At 46.4% G+C, this 18,547-nt stretch overlaps 1 protein-coding gene across 1 annotated transcript in view; it reads right to left on the reverse strand.

The window, feature by feature from the left end:
* LOC144690414 (uncharacterized) overlaps positions 1-18,547 on the reverse strand; it is a 537,164-nt gene that overhangs the window by 470,890 nt on the left and 47,727 nt on the right. Inside the window, exon 4 of the mRNA XM_078557903.1 lies at positions 17,864-17,968. Within this exon, the coding sequence (XP_078414029.1) occupies positions 17,864-17,968 (105 nt within the window). The remainder of the gene's footprint in view (positions 1-17,863; positions 17,969-18,547) is intronic.

The raw sequence follows: 18,547 nt of genomic DNA on the forward strand, positions 1-18,547 counted from the left end.
GTGGGAGGGGGGAAGGAGGGCACTCACACCCATTGAATACAAGAACGCCTTATGGATGCTATTTTAGTGTGCAGGTCTGTCGCTCTGATCTCTGCTGGCCCAGGTTGTCTGAAGTGGAACTCAAATCCGTCACCTTCTGACAAAAATGGGAATGCTACTGTTAAGCTAAAGGCTCATTCTGCGCTTTTTTTTAAATTCATGGGATGTGAGCATCATGGGCAAGCCAACATTTACTGCCCATCCCAGGTTGACCTCAAGAAGGTGGTGGTGAGCCACTTCCTTGAACTGTTGCAGTCCATGTGGTGTAGGTATACCCACAGTGCTCTTAAGTAACAGATAAGCAGTTTTTAAATGCAAAACTTCATCTATGCGTGGTATTAGTATACATGAGTGCGTACATGTTTGTAAGCAATTGCACACTTCCATGGGTCAGACAGTATTTTCAAAAATAAATTTGTTCAGCTGTGTCTGTCTGCCAGTAAGTACTCATTAATTTCTCTTGGGCATGTGTGATGATCATTTTTTGTTCATATTATTTTCTCCCCATCGCGCTGTATGAGTGTTAATGTCTGCATTAGTCTTTGTATTACTGTTCCTCACTTTTAGCGTCTGCCTGACTGTACATAGTTATGGTAGTTCTTGCCTGTAAATCTCTTTTAAAGAGCCATCACAGGTACGATTGGTTAAATGGTCTCCTTCTGCGCTGTGACTTTATAATCTGCTTTTGCGGGTATATGTGTAAACATCCATCTGTGCACATTCTGATGAAAGGTCATGGACCTGAAATATTAGCTCTGGTTATCTCTCTATAGATGCTGCCTGACCTGCTGAGTGTTTCCAGCATTTTCTTCTTTTACTCCATCTGTACATGTGTTTGTCTCTGCGTATGTAATGGTGTCTGTGCATGTTAGAATAAGTGTATATTGGTGTCTGTCAATATGTGTGTGCGTTAGTGTCTATTTGTGTCAGTATGTGGGATCGAATTTAATGCTCTCCCCGAGGCGCGCTTGGTGGCAGGGGAAGAGGATGGGATCCTGCTGCCTTCCTGACTCTGCCTTGGTTAATTCCGGGGCAGGAGACCACATGGGCAGCCTTCCCATGCCGCTGCTAACTGGGGCCTTTAAGTGGGCAATTAATGCCCACTTAAGGGCTTCATCCCACCACCAGTATCGAGCCAGTGGCGGGCAGGGGGCTTGCCATCTGTAAGTCCAAAAAACAAATTCTGTTGGGGCTTCTTGCGGCCTTCAGGGGGGAGGGTCCCTCATTCAAAGGCACTCAGTGCCTGATCGAGGGACGCAGCATCTGGAAGGGGGATCCCACTGAGAGACATCCCTGTGCCCCTGGTGCTGACCCCTTCCCCCTGCGATCTCCATTCTGCGATTACTCACCTGTGGCCTGGGTCTCTTAGTGATCCTGGGCCTTACCATCAGCAGCCACCAGTCCAGCAGTGGCACTGCCAGGCAATGCACAGCTGCCAGCTTCTAATTGACCAGCAGCTCTCAGGAGGAGGGATTTCTGTCCCCAGTGTCAAGGCCCACTGCTGCACATTTAGCTGCTCTGTTAAGTGCCTCCAGCAAATGTGCCAGGTTGTCACCTTCATTAAATACTGCAAGTGTGGGTCTGTATTTGTGACTATTGGACTATGTCTGTGACTGTACTTGTGTGTGTGCATGTGTTTCTGTGCACGCGTGCGCATTGGTGTCTGTCTGTGTCTGTATATGTGTGTTTTAGTGCTTGTTAAAGGAGGTCAATGGGTAGCGTCTCTATCTCTGTGCCAGAAGGTCCAGATTCAAGTCCCACTTGAGGACTTGATGGCCAAGGAAGCTATGTTGATAACACAGCCAAACAGGTTGAGTATCAATCTGCAAATCCTTCCAACATACACAATGGCAGGCGGTAAGAGCATGAGAGATTCCTGGTCAATCATGTGATGGAAAGAAAATTGGAGCCTCTACCATCACTATTCATAGCTCCAGGCTACAACATGCATGTAAATGTGCACGTTGCCACAGCAACTCAGACTCCTTGTGGGGGCAGCTGGCTGGGTGGCTGGTGTGGATCAGATTGGTGCCAACAGTGCAGGGTTCAATCCCCGTTCCTGTTGGGGTGGATTTGGGACCTACCGTCTTGCCCTACCCGTGGTGGAGATCATGGCGCTGTGGGTCAGGCCTGCCTTTATGCAGAGAACTGAAGAATTTATGTGTGTATTGGACTCTGTCTGTATCTTTATATCTAAATGTGTGTGTGTGTATTTGTGTCTATCTGTATGTTGTGTCATTTGGTCTTTGTATGTATGTCAGTGCATATTGACTGTGGTCTTTTTGTCTAGCTGTGCATGTGTATTGATGTCAGTACATATGTGTATTGGTATATTTATGAACTGAGGGGGGAATTTTGTCAACAGTGTGTTGTTCCCGATGGTGTAACCGGAAGTGTGCGTCACTTCTGTTCTCTTGGTTTTTCCCTGTTTCACACATATTACAATTAAAATTTAAAGTGCTGGTGGCAAGTGCAAGAGACAGATGTGATTCAGTGGCAGGGAAAGGTTTTCGGTGATGAAAACCCATCATCAGCTGACAATGCTGCAGTTAGGTGTGGGCTATAAAAGAGCCTCCTGGTCAAACAGGGAGGCTCTCCATAAAAGCCAAAACTTTTCTGCCCAACTCTATTCCTGTTAACATAAGACTTGAGAGCACATAGATAGCACAGTGTAGAGTGAAGGGTTAACATCAGGAGCACCTGATACTGATATAACTATGATGGAATGTCACATGGTTAAGTAACTAAGATCTGGAGGGAAGCAGAAGTACAACCTCGTGTAGAGTTGCTGATTTGTACGTAGATTGGTAAACAAACAAGAATGGTTTTTACAAATAACAGTCTACAGTAGCATTCTTACAGTAACAGGCAAACCCTAAAGAAACCCCACCTAGACCCTGAACTCAAGGTGAAACATGGTGGCAGCGGACAGAGCGTAAAAGGCCCTGAAAAACTCCAAGTGAAAACTGTAGACTTGAAAGACCTACAAATCCTTGGAAAAAGGGCAAAAAGGAAAAAGATTGAAGACTCATCTGAGAACAGAGCATTGTGAGTGCTGCAAATGTAAGCTGACACACAGACCTGGGGTCCAGACAGCAGTGGGCATAGATCACAATCAGCAAGCCTATCTACTGAAGCAGTAGATTATGCTATGCAGAAGGGGCTATTGCAGATGACATAATAGCGAGACAGGGAGTTGATGACACTTCAAGCTCGTACGATGAAGTCTTCCAGCCATTCGATATGTACTTCAGTGTTCAAAAAATGTAATGATCGAATGTGCAAAATTTAATAAAAATTCACTCTTTATTGAATGTTCATGTTAGTGTCCAGTGTTGTACTCGCCAATCTATATGGGATATGGCTGAACTTGCAGGCTCAGCTAGCCCTCTCTTCTATGCATTGTAAAGGACACTGTCCAAGATCACTCTCAGCGGGGATAATTAAAAAGTTGTACGTGAACTCAAAACCCTGTAAAGATTCTGCCAGCCAACACCCTGAGATGGGCACACATTTGGACAGTACTGTCCTTTAGACCCCTCATTTCCTTACCTTGACTGACTGTTTCTGCCACCACCCCACCCCCCCACCACACCCAGGTCACCAGCCCTTCCCACTTCACTCCTCCAATCCCCTGACCCCATCCTCTGTCCTCCATGGATCCTTCTTCTGTTCTTCCATGTCCCCGACCCCACTCCACATGCCCCCTCACTAATGACTCACCCTTGCTGGTCCCGAGCCTCCACGCAAGCTGCCATTCTCCTACTCCCCTCCCATGTGCCATAGAGTTAAACAAGGAAATCAGTGACCTTACACGCAACTGCACAAAGCCGACTGGTGCATACCACCTTTAAACAAATGTGAACCGCTGCCACCATGTTTTGTCTTGTGTTCAGGGTCCAGATGGGACTTCTTTAGGGTTTACCTGTTACCCTAAGAATGCTACCGTAGACTATTATTCATTAAAGCCATTCTTATTTATTTATTTATAAATCTATGTACATCTCAGTAACTCTATACAAAGTTGTACTTATGCTTCCCTCCAGATCTCTGTGTTGGCTGCAATGAGATTCTTCTGCAGTCTTGACTTTATCTTGAAGGTAAGGCATGATTAGAAAAAGTTTTACGCTAATGAGTATTTATGGCATGCAAATGTATTACAAGTACGAACTTGCCACAGGATGGCATGAGGCTCGACATGTCGCAAACACTACTTTATCTCTGCATCTCAACCCGCCATCATAGAACCATAGAACACTACAGCACAGAAAACAGGCCATTCGGCCCTTCTAGTCTGTGCCGAAATATTATTCCGCTAATCCCATTGACCTGCACCTAGTCCATAACCCTCTGGACCTCTCCCATCCATGTATCTATTTAATTTATTCTTAAAACTTAAGAGTGAGCCCGCATTTACCACGTCAGATGGTAGCTCGTTCCACACGCTTACCACTCTCTGAGTGAAGAAGTTCCCCCTAATGTTCCCCCTAAACCTTTCCCCTTTCACCCTAAAGCCATGTCCTCTCGTGTTTATTTCTCTTAATCTAAGTGGAAAGAGCCTACTCGCATTTACTCTGTCTATACCCCTCATAATTTTGTAAACTTCTATCATATCTCCCCTCATTCTTCTACACTCCAAGGAATAAAGTCCTAACCTGTTTAATCTTTCCCTGTAACTTAACTCCTTAAGACCCGGCAACATCCTAGTAAATCTTCTCTGCATTCTCTCAATCTTACTGATATCCTTCCTGTAGTTAGGCGACCAGAACTGCACACAATACTCCAAAGTTGGCCTCACTAATGTCTTATACAACCTCACCATAACATCCCAACTCCTATACTCAATACTTTGATTTATGAAGGCCAGTATGCCAAAAGCTTTCTTTACGACCTTGTCTACCTGTGACGCCACTTTCAGGGAATTATGTATCTGAACTCCCAGATCCCTTTGTTCCTCCACACTCCTCAGTGCCCTACCATTTTACTGTGTATGTCCTACCTTGGTTTGACCTTCCAAAATGTAACACCTCACACTTTTCCGCATTAAATTCCATCTGCCACTTTCTGGCCCATTTTCCCAGTTGGTCCAGATCTCTCTGCAAGCTTTGAAAGCCTTCCTCGCTGTCCACAAAGCCTCCAATTTTAGTGTCATCAGCAAACTTGCTGATCCAATTCACCACATTATCATCCAAATCATTGATATAGACAACAAACAACAATGGTCCCAGCACAGATCCCTGAGGCACACCACTAGTCACAGACCTCCAGTCTGAGAAGCAATCATCCACTACCACTCTCTGTCTTCTCCCACACAGCCAATTTCGAATCCAGTTTACAACCTCTCCATGGATACCAAGTGTCTGAACCTTCTGAACTAACCTCCTATGTGGGACCTTGTCGAAGGCAGGAAATCAAGATTTCACAGCCCACCTAATTAAGTCATCCCACACGCCACGTTTCCCACTTTTGCGGGCTTCATAAAATTCCCCCCGTGTGTGTGTATTGGTCTCTGAGTCTGGGTGTCTAAGTGTGTGCGCGTGTATTGGTATTTGTATGTAAGTGTGCATATGTGTGTATTGGTATCTGTCTGCATGTTTATATATTGGGCCAGGATTTTTAGGACGGTGGGGTTTCCCTCCCTGCCATCCAAAGAGTCGGTGGCGAACACATCCCCACTGATACTGCCTGCCCGCAGCCATTTAACCTCCCAACAAGTGTTAATTGGCTTCAGGTGAGACTTCCACCTCTCACTCAGGAAGAATTCCCACCGCAGAGAGCTGCTGGCCAATCTGATTAGTGGCAGCACCCTAGTGGCTGCTGTGCCAGAAGCTGCAGTGTGCAGGATTGGGACTGGAAGCAATTCCTGGAGCCTAAGTCCCAGGAGTCCAGGACCAGGTAAGTGTGGAGGTCTCAGGGCAGGCAGGGGAGGTGAGGGGATTGGTGGAGAGGAAAGTGGGGGAGGGAGGACTTGCAGGGGCTAGGCCTTCTGGGGGTCGGGGAATGCCTGATGTTAAAAGGAGGCTGCTGAGGGTGGCACCCCTCCTTCCCACCTGGGGCTTGAACATGGTTCATTTTCTGGCTTCCCTTTTGCCCCTGAACTCCACCCACCAGCCTTGCAATTGAGGCTGGGTGGGAAACGGCCCTTAAGTGGTCAATAATCGGCCACTTAAGAGCCTCAATTGGGGCAAGGTTGGGTGGGCTGGCCAACCAGTCCAAGCGTAAAATTGCGGAGAGGTTGGGACAAATGGGAGCCTGGTGGGAAGGCCAGCCCAGAAATTTTACAGTCTCACCCCGCCTACAAACCCGCCGGCAGGGGAACCTAAAATTCTGCCCTTGGTGTTTGTTTGTTTGTGCGTGTATTTGTGCACGCGCATTGGAGTCTGTGTCTGTAAAGAGTGTGTGTATTCATGCCTATGCCTGTATGTATGTACGTGTGTCTGTACGTCTGTGCAGTATCTGGCGTTTAGCCAGTATGCCAAGCCTGCCCTATTTCTTGTGATGAATGAAAGGACGCTGTACAATGAACTCAACCATGAGGAAAAGAAACAAAGTATTTCCCGAAAAAGATCTATCGGTTTTAAATGGAAAGGCTGTGGCTTGTGAGGAATTATACTTCAGAGTATAATGATAAAGTCATGCAGGATGTTCAGTTACACAATAAGGGCTAGTCAGACCATTTAAAGAATCTGAGAAGATCAGGAAGTTACAATGGAGCAGCGATTAGCTGTTTTGCATCTTCCCTTCTAGCAACCTACACCCAGCCGAATTGGGAATTCTCCTTTGAGCAGCACCAGGTGGGTCGGCATTGCCAAGCTGCACTGACAATATTGACCAGTTTAAATTGCTAATTCGGCAAAGGCCAGGAATCAAACCAAGGACTTTCCTTGATTGTTCTTCACTCACTATGTGGCACAATTACACCTGGAGACTGGGTGTATTGCCACATGGTACTCTGCTTTGCCCTAATGCCAGCAAACTTTCAAGGCATGTCTTGTTAGTTCTTCTTAGTGGGTAGTTGATGTTCTACAGAGAAATACAGAGCAGAATGCACAGGTTCAATCTCCAATCTGTGCCGAATTAGCCAATTGCAGAACATGTTACATTTGGCCTCAGCACCACTGAGTTAGGGAGGTGGAAAAACCAGCCAGAAACCACACTCCTGATCGCTCTGTAGGAATTCATTTTAGTCCCAGAATGTTAGACAACAGATATGTTGAACTAGGAGCTAAATTTATGGGTTACTGCTCTTGGCAAGAGAGCTTCACAGGACAAGAATGCACGGGACGAGGGTCAGCCTGCCTGAGACATGGCTCACACACGTTTTTGTCCATAAAATGATACTATAGTTATATCCTAACTCAAACCACTGTTCACCGATCACCCCTGCGCTTGCTGACCTACATTGGCTCCCAGTTAAACAATGCCTTGATTTTAAAATTCTCATCCTTGTTTTTAAATCTCTACATGGCCTCGCCCCTCTCTATCTCTGTAATCTCCTCCAGCCCCACAATCTTCTGAGATGTCTGTGCTCCTCGAATTCCATCCTTTTGCATATCCTTGATTTTCAATGCCCCACCAATGGCAGCTGTACCTAAGTTCTGGAATTCCACCTCTCTGCCTCGCTACCTCTGTTTCCTCCTTTAAGATGCTTCTTAAAACCTGCCTCTTTGACCAAGCTTTTGTTTATCTCCTCTAATGTCTTCTTATGCGGCTCAATGTCAAATTCCATTTGATAATGCTACTGCGAGGTGCTTTGGAAGGTTTCTACTTTAAAGAAACTATATAAGTGCAAGTTGTTGTTACTGTTGAAGGCAATGCAGGAGATGGCAACACTTCAGAGCTAGTATAAACATGAAGGAAGCTGGCAGTGTGCCCTCATGTGTCTGTTCTCATATATCAGTGGGTAGCACCAAGCTTGGCTTTCAAAAGCCAGAAGAGTGTAGAATCAATTAAAAAGGAAGAATGACACAAGTGAAGAGCTTCAAAGTTTAGAGTCTCCAGAAAAGAACGTGTTTGAGTGGGGGATTGTAGGATGAGATTGGATTTCAACATTGCGAGAATGTAGTGAGGAAGAGAAACTGTTTCCATTAGCCGGAGAGCCGGTAACAAGAATACCCAGATTTAAGATATTTGACAAAAGAACCTGGAGGAGATGAGGAGATTTTTTTTTTATGCTGTGAGTTGGTATGATCTGGAATGCACTACCTAAAAGGGCAATGGAAGCAGATTAAATAATAACTTTCAAAAGGGTTTTGAATATATACTTGAAAAGAAAAAAATTATAGGCGTTTGCAGGAAAGAGCAGGGAGTAGGACTAATTGGATAGCCCTTTCAAAGAACCGACACGGGCAAAAAGGGCCGAATGGTCTCCTTCTGTGCTGTATCATTCTTGAACAGATGCCTCATGAGAAATGGCCTGAAGGGATGACAGACCCTTGGCTTTGAGTTTAAGTCAGTGATTCTATACAATGGAGGGTGCTGGGGCTCTCCAACGTCTGTTGATGGAGATAATGAAAGACAGCTGGATATACCAGAGTTCAGGACATAGCTGTTGAGGCCTGCCTGTAAGTTAATTATATAGCCACAGGGAGCAGGGGGCTTCAAGCAGAGCTTTAAGAAAGGGGACTCCAAAGCACGGGTCTGAGCTTTCTTGATATAATGCCGTAGTCACACCAGCAATCAGAAAACAGAGCGGTTCAAATTTCTCACACATTCCAGATGTAAGTGAAGATGCAAAACCATGGCTGAATAGAGTAAACTGCATGTGTACAAATGCTAAGTGTTCCTGAATTCTGAGAACCCAATTCAGAATTTTTTCCCTTGTTGTTTCCCAATTCTGTTTAATTGTTGACGGACTGCAATGATGTCACTGCACAGAGGTCATTGCTGCGGTCTCACCAATCCGTGCATGTGAGCACAAGTGATTGAGTTCATGGTTTGAGGCTAATTAAAGGTTCCATAAATTTAGTGTGAATTGATTAATGTTGGTTCAGATTGCCCATCGCAGACAGATATAGGGCAGGATTTTTTGTCCCGCAGGCGGGTGCAAGCCCGACCCAAACGGGAGTAAAATAGTCTGCAATATTTCGCTCAGCAGGCGCGTGTGGGTGCCAGAGCGGTGCCCGCCATTAATTAAGCGGCCACTTAAGGCCCTCAACAATCCAATTGACTGTGATTTTTCCTTGCCAGTGCAATTTTCTGCTCGTCGCACGGGCAAAACGGGCAGGCGGACAGCCAACATTTTCACAAACCTCATCCAAGAGCGGGATAAAAAGGGTCAACAGCTTTGCCAGTGTGAGTAGTGAGGAATTCTGGAGATAGGTTGCAGCTGGTTGCTTATTGGCAGCTTCATCTCTGTTCGTGGCTTCATTCTTAGCATTTCCAGGCTTCATTTCAGGACTCATTGCTGTCTGCCAGGCCCCCTGAGGATTCAGACCATGTGGACCCTTCCAGGCATCAGGCAACCTTCTCTTAACCTGATAATGGGGATTGTGGTCTCCGCCTCTGAGGCACCTCCTCTGAGGAGGAAGAGAGGGGCAGAAGGGAGAGGTCATGTGTCCCTGTGCAGCTTCCAGGGGAGGGACCTGTGGGAGGAGAGGCACAGGCACAAGGGGCTCAGGGCCAGTAGGTAGTCCAAGGTGGAAGGAGCCACAGAAGACGCCACTATCCTGCTGCCAAGTTTACAGGCGGCAATGCAGCTACCTCAATATGTCCAAGGTGCAATGCCGAAGGAGGCTCCGCCTCTCAAGCGAGAGCGTGATCTCCATTTGCCAGATGATTGGGCCTGAGATCAGCTCCAACTGTGTGGGTGGTTACCCCATGTCAGTGACTCCAAAGGTCACAGTGGCCCTCAACTCCTGTGCCTCCAGTTCTTTCCAGGGCTCAGTGGGGGATCTGTGTGGAGTCTCCCAATCAGCTGTCCACAGCTGCATCAAGCTGATGACAGAAGCTCTGTTTAGGCGGGTACTGACATTTATTCTTTACCGTACGGACAAGGCCAGCCAGGCTGAGAGAGCCAGAGGGTTTGCAGCAATTGCTAGGTTCCCCAGTGTCAAGGGTGCCATTGACTGCACACATGTGGCCACCAAGGCACCAGCAGGTCAGCCGAGTGCCTTCGTCTACAGGAAGGGATCCCACTCCATGAACGTGCAGATAGTGTTTGACCACAGGATGCAGATTCTGTAAGTCTGTGCAAGGTACCCTGGCAGCTCCCATGACGCATACATCCTCAGACACTTCCAGGTGCAGAGACTCTTCAGTGCTCCAGCCCGACTGGATGGATGGCTGCTGGGTGACAAGAGTTATCCTTGAAGAGGTGGCTTATGATGCCTCTCCGCCACCCGAGAATAGAGGCAGAGAAGCATTACAATATGAGTCATGCGTCCACAAGGGTGGTGATAGAAAGGACCATAGATCTTCTCAAGATGCACTTCCGATGCCTGGACCGTTCAGGAGGAGCACTACAATACCCCGTAGAGTGGGTGTCACTGATCGTGGTTGCATGCTGCGCTCTCCACAATCTGGCACTGGCAAGGGGGTCCCCACTGGAGGAACAGGACCTTGAGACAGCTGCACAGGACACAGATGATGAGTCCAGTAGTGAGTCCGAAGATGAGCACGATGAGGAGAATGCTGAGGGCGTGGAGTCAGACGTCGGTATCCTGCAGGGAGGCAAGGACACCAGGGATGCCTTGATCCAATGCTCCTTCAGCTAGGCTACCAAAGATCAGCTTCAAACGCATGCCAGGGCTGCCACCTCCATCCCGGATGTCTGAAAGGAGCCTTTCATTTGAACCCAAAGAACACTCAGTGCCTGTGCAATAAAGTTCAGAGCCACCTACATCCAGCATTACATACTGGAGTTCCATACTCAGGCCATGAAGACAAAAACACAATTTATGTCATTCTGACAATTCAATAATCTTAACAGAAATGTTTCTGGTATTCAACATCGGACCAGCATACATAAAGTTAATAAAAACAAACATAAAATAACCCGTCACCTGTCCCTCTTGTGCTCATGGTGCCTTTAACTTAAGTTTGCAAGTGCTACGTCTAGGTGTTCCCCCCTCGCAGGCACCAGCATTGGAGACAGCCTGCTGACTCTGCAGTCTTGTTGGCCTTGATGACCTTGGCGGTCGTCCTCTGGCCAGTGGAGCCTGTGCTGGCCCCGCCTGGGAGGGAGCGGCCAGTACCACAGCTGGCATCTCCCCAGTCGCAGCAGCCTCATCAGATGAAACGGTTTCTGACAGAGGGGTGGAGGAGCTGCTGCAGTCATCCAGAGCACCCCAAGAGGAGCCCACAGCGACAACAGGCAGCTCGTGTGCCAACGTGAGGTCGCCGTGGGCCTCCCTGCGCACCATTGTTGGACAGGCACCTTGCTGGGATACTAGGTGCCTCATCCATCTCCCACAGGACACTGACCACCTGAGGTCTTGCCTGTGTGAGGGTTTACAAGTCCAAGAGCAACCCCAGGAACCCCTCATTCTGTCCCTGGAGCTCCCGCTCCATGAGAGTCACCACTCTTCATCGGTCCACGACCTTTCTATATTGTTGTGGGCATTATTCTCCTGAAACAACAGAGGAACATTGATTAGTCCACCCTGTACCTGCAGTGCCATTGCAGCCTGGCCAACTCCAGCTGATGAGCACCTGGCAGGACACTTCTGAGTCACGGCCCTTGAGCCACAAGGCATTCATTCCAAGCAGCCAGGGCTCACTCCCTTGGCCATCTCTGGTGTGATTGACAGTTTGCACTCAGACTCTAGCACCCCTGAGGTCCACGGAGAGACGGCCAGACCTTAACACATCTGCACACTGACCCATGCCAACATGGTACCTACCCTTTCTGAGCGCAACAGGTCACTGAAGCGCTTCCAGCACTGCACCCAGGAGTGCCGCACCACGTCACGGCTGCTGACCAGCACTGCCGCCTCCTCCCATACCCTCTTGGTGAGGTGCGGTGGCCTCCTCCACCCATCCCTGGGACAAGAGTGTCCCTCCTGGCAGCCACCTCCTCCAGGAGGACGACAAGGCACTCATCAGAGAAGCAGGGGGCCGAGTGCCCACCCGACCTTCCCTCCCGCTGTGTAGCTGCACTTGGGTCAATCGTGCCGGCTCAGGGAACGTCCTTAAGGGCTGCCTGGTCTGATTTTAAACCAGCCGCCAGGTCGCCATTGGACCCGGCGGCCCACAAGCCCCCAGCCCCACACGGCCCTTCCCGGCCAGTTTGGAGCCACTTTTCATGCTGGGCGGGCCTTAAGTGGCCCGCCAGTGTGAAATTGCAGTCAGGCCCGATCACAGGCGGCGATTTGTTTTGCGGCTGCTCCCTAGCCCGCCTGCTGCGCCTGCCCAACGAAGGGAAAATCCTGCCTATAAGAATCCCCCCTGCAGTTCCTTTGGCAATTATCTTAAACAAGATTTATTTCACCCTATCGTTTCTTTTCATGGAAAATGTTGAAATAATGTCTGATTACTGGTGCAGTGGCCTGTAAAGAATCCGTTTCCAAAAGTCAAAAATAGCAAAATACATTCACCTTCCTGTATCCTTGATGTGGTAAAATTAAGGGGGTAATTTTAACCTAACCATCCCAGTGGGAGATGCATGGGAAAAGCTCAGCAGTTCTGGCAGCATCTGTGGAGAGTTAACATATCGAGTCCATATGACTTCTTCAGAGCTAAATAGAAGGAGAAATGTGATGGATTTTATGGTGAGATGCGGTAAATAAATTGTTCATTTTTTAAAATCCTTTTTACCCAAACCACACCCCCCCCCCACCCCTCAACCACTCAACAGGGCATCTGTCACTTGTTTTTATGTTTTGTTTTCACAGAGTGCTGACCCTTGTTCTGCTATTAACACCTTCTGCTATCTTACCTTTATGCCACTATCAGCACCTTCTTTACTCTTTACCGATACCATTAACACTCCCCTCATCTTGTGTCCATGACATCTTTGTCAATCTCTCCTTAGCTGTCCCCTCTCCCTGACCTTCTATGTTGTCCCACCTGCTCTACCCCCCTTTAACAGTATAAAATCCATCACATTTCTTCTTCTCTTTAGCTCAGAAGAAGAGTCATACAGACTCGAAATGTTAACTCTGTTTCTCTCTCCACAGATGCTGCCAAGCCTGCTGAGTTTTTCCAGCATTTTCTGGTTTTATTTCAGATTTCCAGCATCCGCAGTGTTTTGCTTTGCATGGGATTGGGTCAAATGCTGGTTTTACACAGCTCCCGATTTTATTTTCTACTGAAGTGACAGAATGAAATGGGGCAAGAGTAAAATCGAATGGGGTATAAAACTAGTGTCTGACCCCATTCCATCCATTTCCTGCCAGGTTGGTTAGGTTAAAATTACCCCCAAAGATTAATTTCCTACTTTGACTCATTCTTTGTCAATGGTCTTTAAGCTGTGGAACTCCTAACCTTCCTCAATCTTCCCTTACCCACCTTACCTTGGGGGGATTTGAACCCATGGATGATAGTTTCGGATGAGTCAAGGTTATGTAGGGTGGAATGTGGGAGGCCAGCTAGACAAACATTGGAAAAGTATTTGTTACTTTGGGAGCAGGCATCCATCATTGACTCTCCTATCTGAGAAAAGTGAGCAATGGAGGAGGGAAGAAGAGAACCCAGAGAAAGACAGGGAGGACTATTAGCCTTTGAACTTGAGTATTTACACTGGAGAAATCAAAGTTTAATCACATCACACTGGGCTTTGGGGCACTCCTCTTGTGAGGAACACAATATAAAGGTTTACAAATCCATAGTCAAGCCCTTTCATTTGGAACTATTGAAGCAAACTCTTACTTAGCCTCTTGAGCACTAACCTGATCATTTGCAGCATGATTGTCCCCCCTAAACATGTGCTTCAACATGCACAATAGCCTGAAGCAAAAGGCAACAAGTTCAAAGAGTAGGACCGTGGGATTTTCAGATTGGTCAATAATTTTGATATTAAGGGGTAAATTCACTTTGCATTTTTAGGAGAAGGAAATCTCACTCCTTCTTTTCTTGTGAGATGCCTCTAACTGGAGCAAATGCTTGATCCCTTGGCTAGGGATTGATGTCTGAATTAGAAATAAAGAAATGACAAATCCCGAGTATGAAGTTCAGGTTTACTACTTTGCTGGTGTACTCACACAGTAGTGTAGGGGTTATGTTAATGGAAATAATAATCAAGACAGCGGAGTTCAAATCTCACCAGGATGATTTGAGAATTTGAATTCAGTTCAATACAGTAGAGAAGTTATATTAAACTTGTATCAAACCTTGGGTCGGCCACACTTGGTACTGTGGTACAATTCTAGCTGCCATATTATAAAAAGGATACAGAAGCACTGGAGAGAATGGAAGAAAGATTTACAAGGATAATACCAGGAATATGAGATTATAACTATCAGGAGAGGATGAATAGCTGGTTCACCTTTCTGCTGGAAAAAGAAGACAGGGGGATGACCTCATAAAGGTCTTTAAAATGATGAAAGCTTTTAACAGCGTAGACACAGAACAAGTTTTTCCACTGTGGGGATAAGCAAAGTTAGAGAACACAAATGTAAGACAGTCACCTAGAAATCAAATAGGGAATGCAGAAGAAACTTCTTTACACATGGTGAGAATGGGGAACTGGCTACCATAGGGAGTGGCTGAGACAAATAGTGGAGATGCATTTAAACTGAGGCTAGACAAGCATTTAATGGAGAAGAGAATCAAGAGAGGAGACTCAAATGGAGCATAAACACCAGCATGGACTGGTTGGGTGGTATGGCCTGTTTCTTTGCTGTATATTCTATGTAATTCTATGTAAGTTTACAAAATAAATCTGGAATAAAAATCAGTAAATGTGACCATGAAGCTATCAGGTTGCCATAATAATCCCAACTGGTTCACCAATGTCCTTTAGGGAAGGAAACCTACATATCTGGTTTATATATGGCCCCAGTCCCAGACACCAACTCGGTAACTTTTAACTGCCCTCTGAAGTGGTCTAGCAAGCCAATCAGTTGTATCAAACTCTCATTTGGTTTCACCACTTCAGGGCAACGAGGAATGGGCAATAAGTGCCAGCTTTGCCAGCAACATCCACATTCCAAGAACGAATAAAAAGCAATAAACAGCTCCCACTTCTGGGGAAGATCACATCCCTTGTGCTGCTCATATTTAGCAGGGTCAGAAAAGAGACTAAGAGGGGCATATTTTGACTGTTAATGCAGGAGCCTTGCCAAATGCTCTCCAAACAGCAGTCAGCACTCAAAACCATTACACAATTAGTCAAGGAGATCACTCCTCTATGCGTTATTACCGCTCCTAAAAATAACAGGTTTCAACCAGGTTACTAAGCTGCAAATTCCAGGGTAAGTCACACGAGGAAGACCTTTTAGGATAATATGGAGATAATGTTATTGATTTAATAGGGGGCCAATTATAGTTGCAGTCGTGGAGTCAAGTCAGTCATCTGACAGCACACTCCAGATATGTAAGTTATAATGTGCTTTACATTACTGATCCGCTTAGTTATAGTGTGCCTTATGTTACTGGCCAATTTAGATATAGTGCCTTATATTACCAGTCAGTTTAGTTATAGTATGTCTTATGTTACTGGTTGATTTAGTGTACCTTGTACTGACATTAGCTTTACTGTTGCACCAAATCCTTTGTTAATTCTCCAGGAAAGACTGATCTGAGTTCTTTTTGATTTCTGCTGCACGGTTAGGGTTTAATTCTCAGGAAATGGCTGCAGTCCTCAGGAGAAGGAGGCAGTGCTAATCACTCCTCTTTTGTTTCACTGTCTATAGGAAATTGTTTCTGCTTAGGGGGCAGTGATGTTAATGTTATACTGGGGCTACTTCATTTCCCAGGACAGGCACTGCCATGGCAACAGAGTGGGTGACTCACTGTAGGCGGACATACCATCTCCGGGGCTGGGCTGGACTAGCTCAGATGATGCTGCACTTGGCAGGGACATAGGTAAAGTTTTTAACTGATGGAGGGACTGAATACAGGCCAGTTAGATAGGCTCTTTGAAATGAATATGGATGATAGGGCAGTGGTCATGACTAGAAAGTCTATTGGCAAAGAATAGACAGATTAGCTCAGGGGCACTGCAGATAATTTTGTGTCCCATTGATGTTCAGGCTCAGCAGAGGCCATGGATCGAACTTTTACCCTCTCTGCTCTGGCTGGATTTTCAAAGCAGGATCAGGAACCTGACACCTGGATGAATTCCGGATCCCAACTCTGCGCTTCAGCTGCCTGGCAAGGGTGATGCAATTTTTAAATGCAAATATTCTAATTGACCAGTAGGCGCGCTCAGCACTCAATTAGTGGTGCAATGCGCCTCCAGGAAGCGGGAGCTGCCTACCTGGCACCAGTGACAAGGGCAGGTGACAGCCATGTTGGGAGCTGCCTCTGCCTTGCTGATGAGAGTAGGTAGTTCATCAGGTCGCCAGAAAGTCGAACGTGGCAGAAAATGGCCAAGGAGGACATGGTTAGGAGATGCGCCCTTGCCGGCACCAGTTGGCCCCATTTCAATAAATATCAACTACAAAGAAACTTACTTGGGCCCCCCAGGGAATCTGACAGCTGTTCCAGCTCGCCTGAAAAACATAGATAGTTGCAGTGCTGAACGGATAGGCCCCTTAGCAAGCTCTTTAAGGAGCTTAAGGGGCCATTAATTGGCAGCAATTGTGTTTCCCACTTCATCCCCCTGCCAGCCCTTTAAAAATTCAAAACTGTTCCAGAGATGTTGAGATCCCGAGATGATCTCTGGGACCGCGATTCTGAATTCCCACCTGCACAGGGTCCCACCTCCGTGGCCCTTTGAAAAGCCAGCCAGGTAACATCAACCTTGAGTTAATGGAAGCCATGAAGTATGAATTATCAAAGGTCATACTGCACCTCCAAAATTTCATTCCCTCCCTCATCGCAGGTGATGTTCCACTCACAGCACATCCAGGCAATTCTGACCCCCTATCGCTTCCGATTCTCATGCCACTGGGCTTTCAGCCTACTTCAGTCCTAGAGTATCTAAAATAGAGGGCAAATGCCTGCATAGAGGCTGAAAGGCCCTCAAACTGAATCTGCATACAGCATTCTGGAAAGACCAACTGCAAAGGAATCATAAGTGCTTTGTTCAAATAGCCCTGTCCATGAGAAAACGGAGGGAGAATGAATATTACCTCTCCCTTCCCCGGCAAGAAAATTATAAGCTATACATGAGACAAAATTATAAGCTATTCAGAAGCAATCCATGGATGAACAGGGGCATCTAAAACATGGGGGCATTACCTTAAAATCAGAGCTCTGCCGTTCCGGGTGATGTCAGGAAACACTTCTTCACAGTTCCCCACCCGCCCCCGCTGCCACCAAACTGAACTGGAAATTTGGAACTCTCTCCTTCAAAGAGCTGTTGAGGCTGGGGGTCAACTGAAATTTTTCAAACTAACTAAAATTTAAAGATTTTTGCTTTACAAAACCAAGGCAGGTAAATGGAGTTAAGATACAGGTCAGCTATGATCTAATTTAACAATGGAACAGGCTAGAGAGGCTAAATGGCTGAGTTATGTTCCCAATTTTATATTCCAATGACTAATAGCTCACAGCCTAGGGATGAAGATTATTGAGTTGATTGAAACAATCAAGTAATTGTGTGGAATATTATCCATCTCTTACAGTGGGCCGGGACTGGTTCAAAGTTTTCACCTTAGTTCAAAATTCTGAGTTGCAGTCTTCTGTAAATTCTCCCCCTTCCTCTTACTCCCTGAGGCCTGGCAATATAAAACTGTTACAACAGAAGTACATGTGAAATGGAACAGGCACTACTGACCGTATTGGCAACGAGGTCCTTGGAATCCCTGTGGGCAGTGACACAGCTGCGACATTCCCTCAATGCACTTGCCGCCATTAAAGCATACTGCATAACTGCAAACAGCTGTAAAACACAGAGGGACCTCCAATTAGACAAAAACAGCAAATGTGAACAACACCCACTTCGCATAGACTTGACCAAAGCAACTTGGTTTCTGTCAATTACTTGTACATTTCAGTTACAATTTCCACACTTGGATCACAAATTCACGATCAGTTTCACTCCGCAGTGCTGTATCACACTCAATTGTCACCCTGCTTCATCTCCCCTTTTGCTCCTTCCCAGCTGTGTTCCTAATTGTCCCTGGTGTGTCTGTCTTCCCACCTGACAGAACTCTCATTTCCTCTTACCTCTTGTCGTGACTTCTGTTAATTTCCTTTCTTGTCCCATTCCTATTAACACGCTGCCCAGTTTTCCCCCTTTCAATCCTACACCAGATATGCAGTTAACAAACATTTGCCAGTAAATGACTATTGCTACATATAACTCCTTGTAAATTGTTATGATTCCAGCTGATGTTACAACTGGACAAGCCTGATCCCAGGGTGGAACCCGGCTTGACAGATCCTAACTTTTATTTGTTTATTTAGATAAGTGTAGAGTAGCTACTGAACAGAGTCAACTAATGAACTTTTAACAAAA

This window comes from Cetorhinus maximus, chromosome 15 (assembly GCF_964194155.1).
Source record: "Cetorhinus maximus chromosome 15, sCetMax3.hap1.1, whole genome shotgun sequence".
In the NCBI taxonomy this organism is placed as follows: Eukaryota; Metazoa; Chordata; class Chondrichthyes; order Lamniformes; family Cetorhinidae; genus Cetorhinus; species Cetorhinus maximus.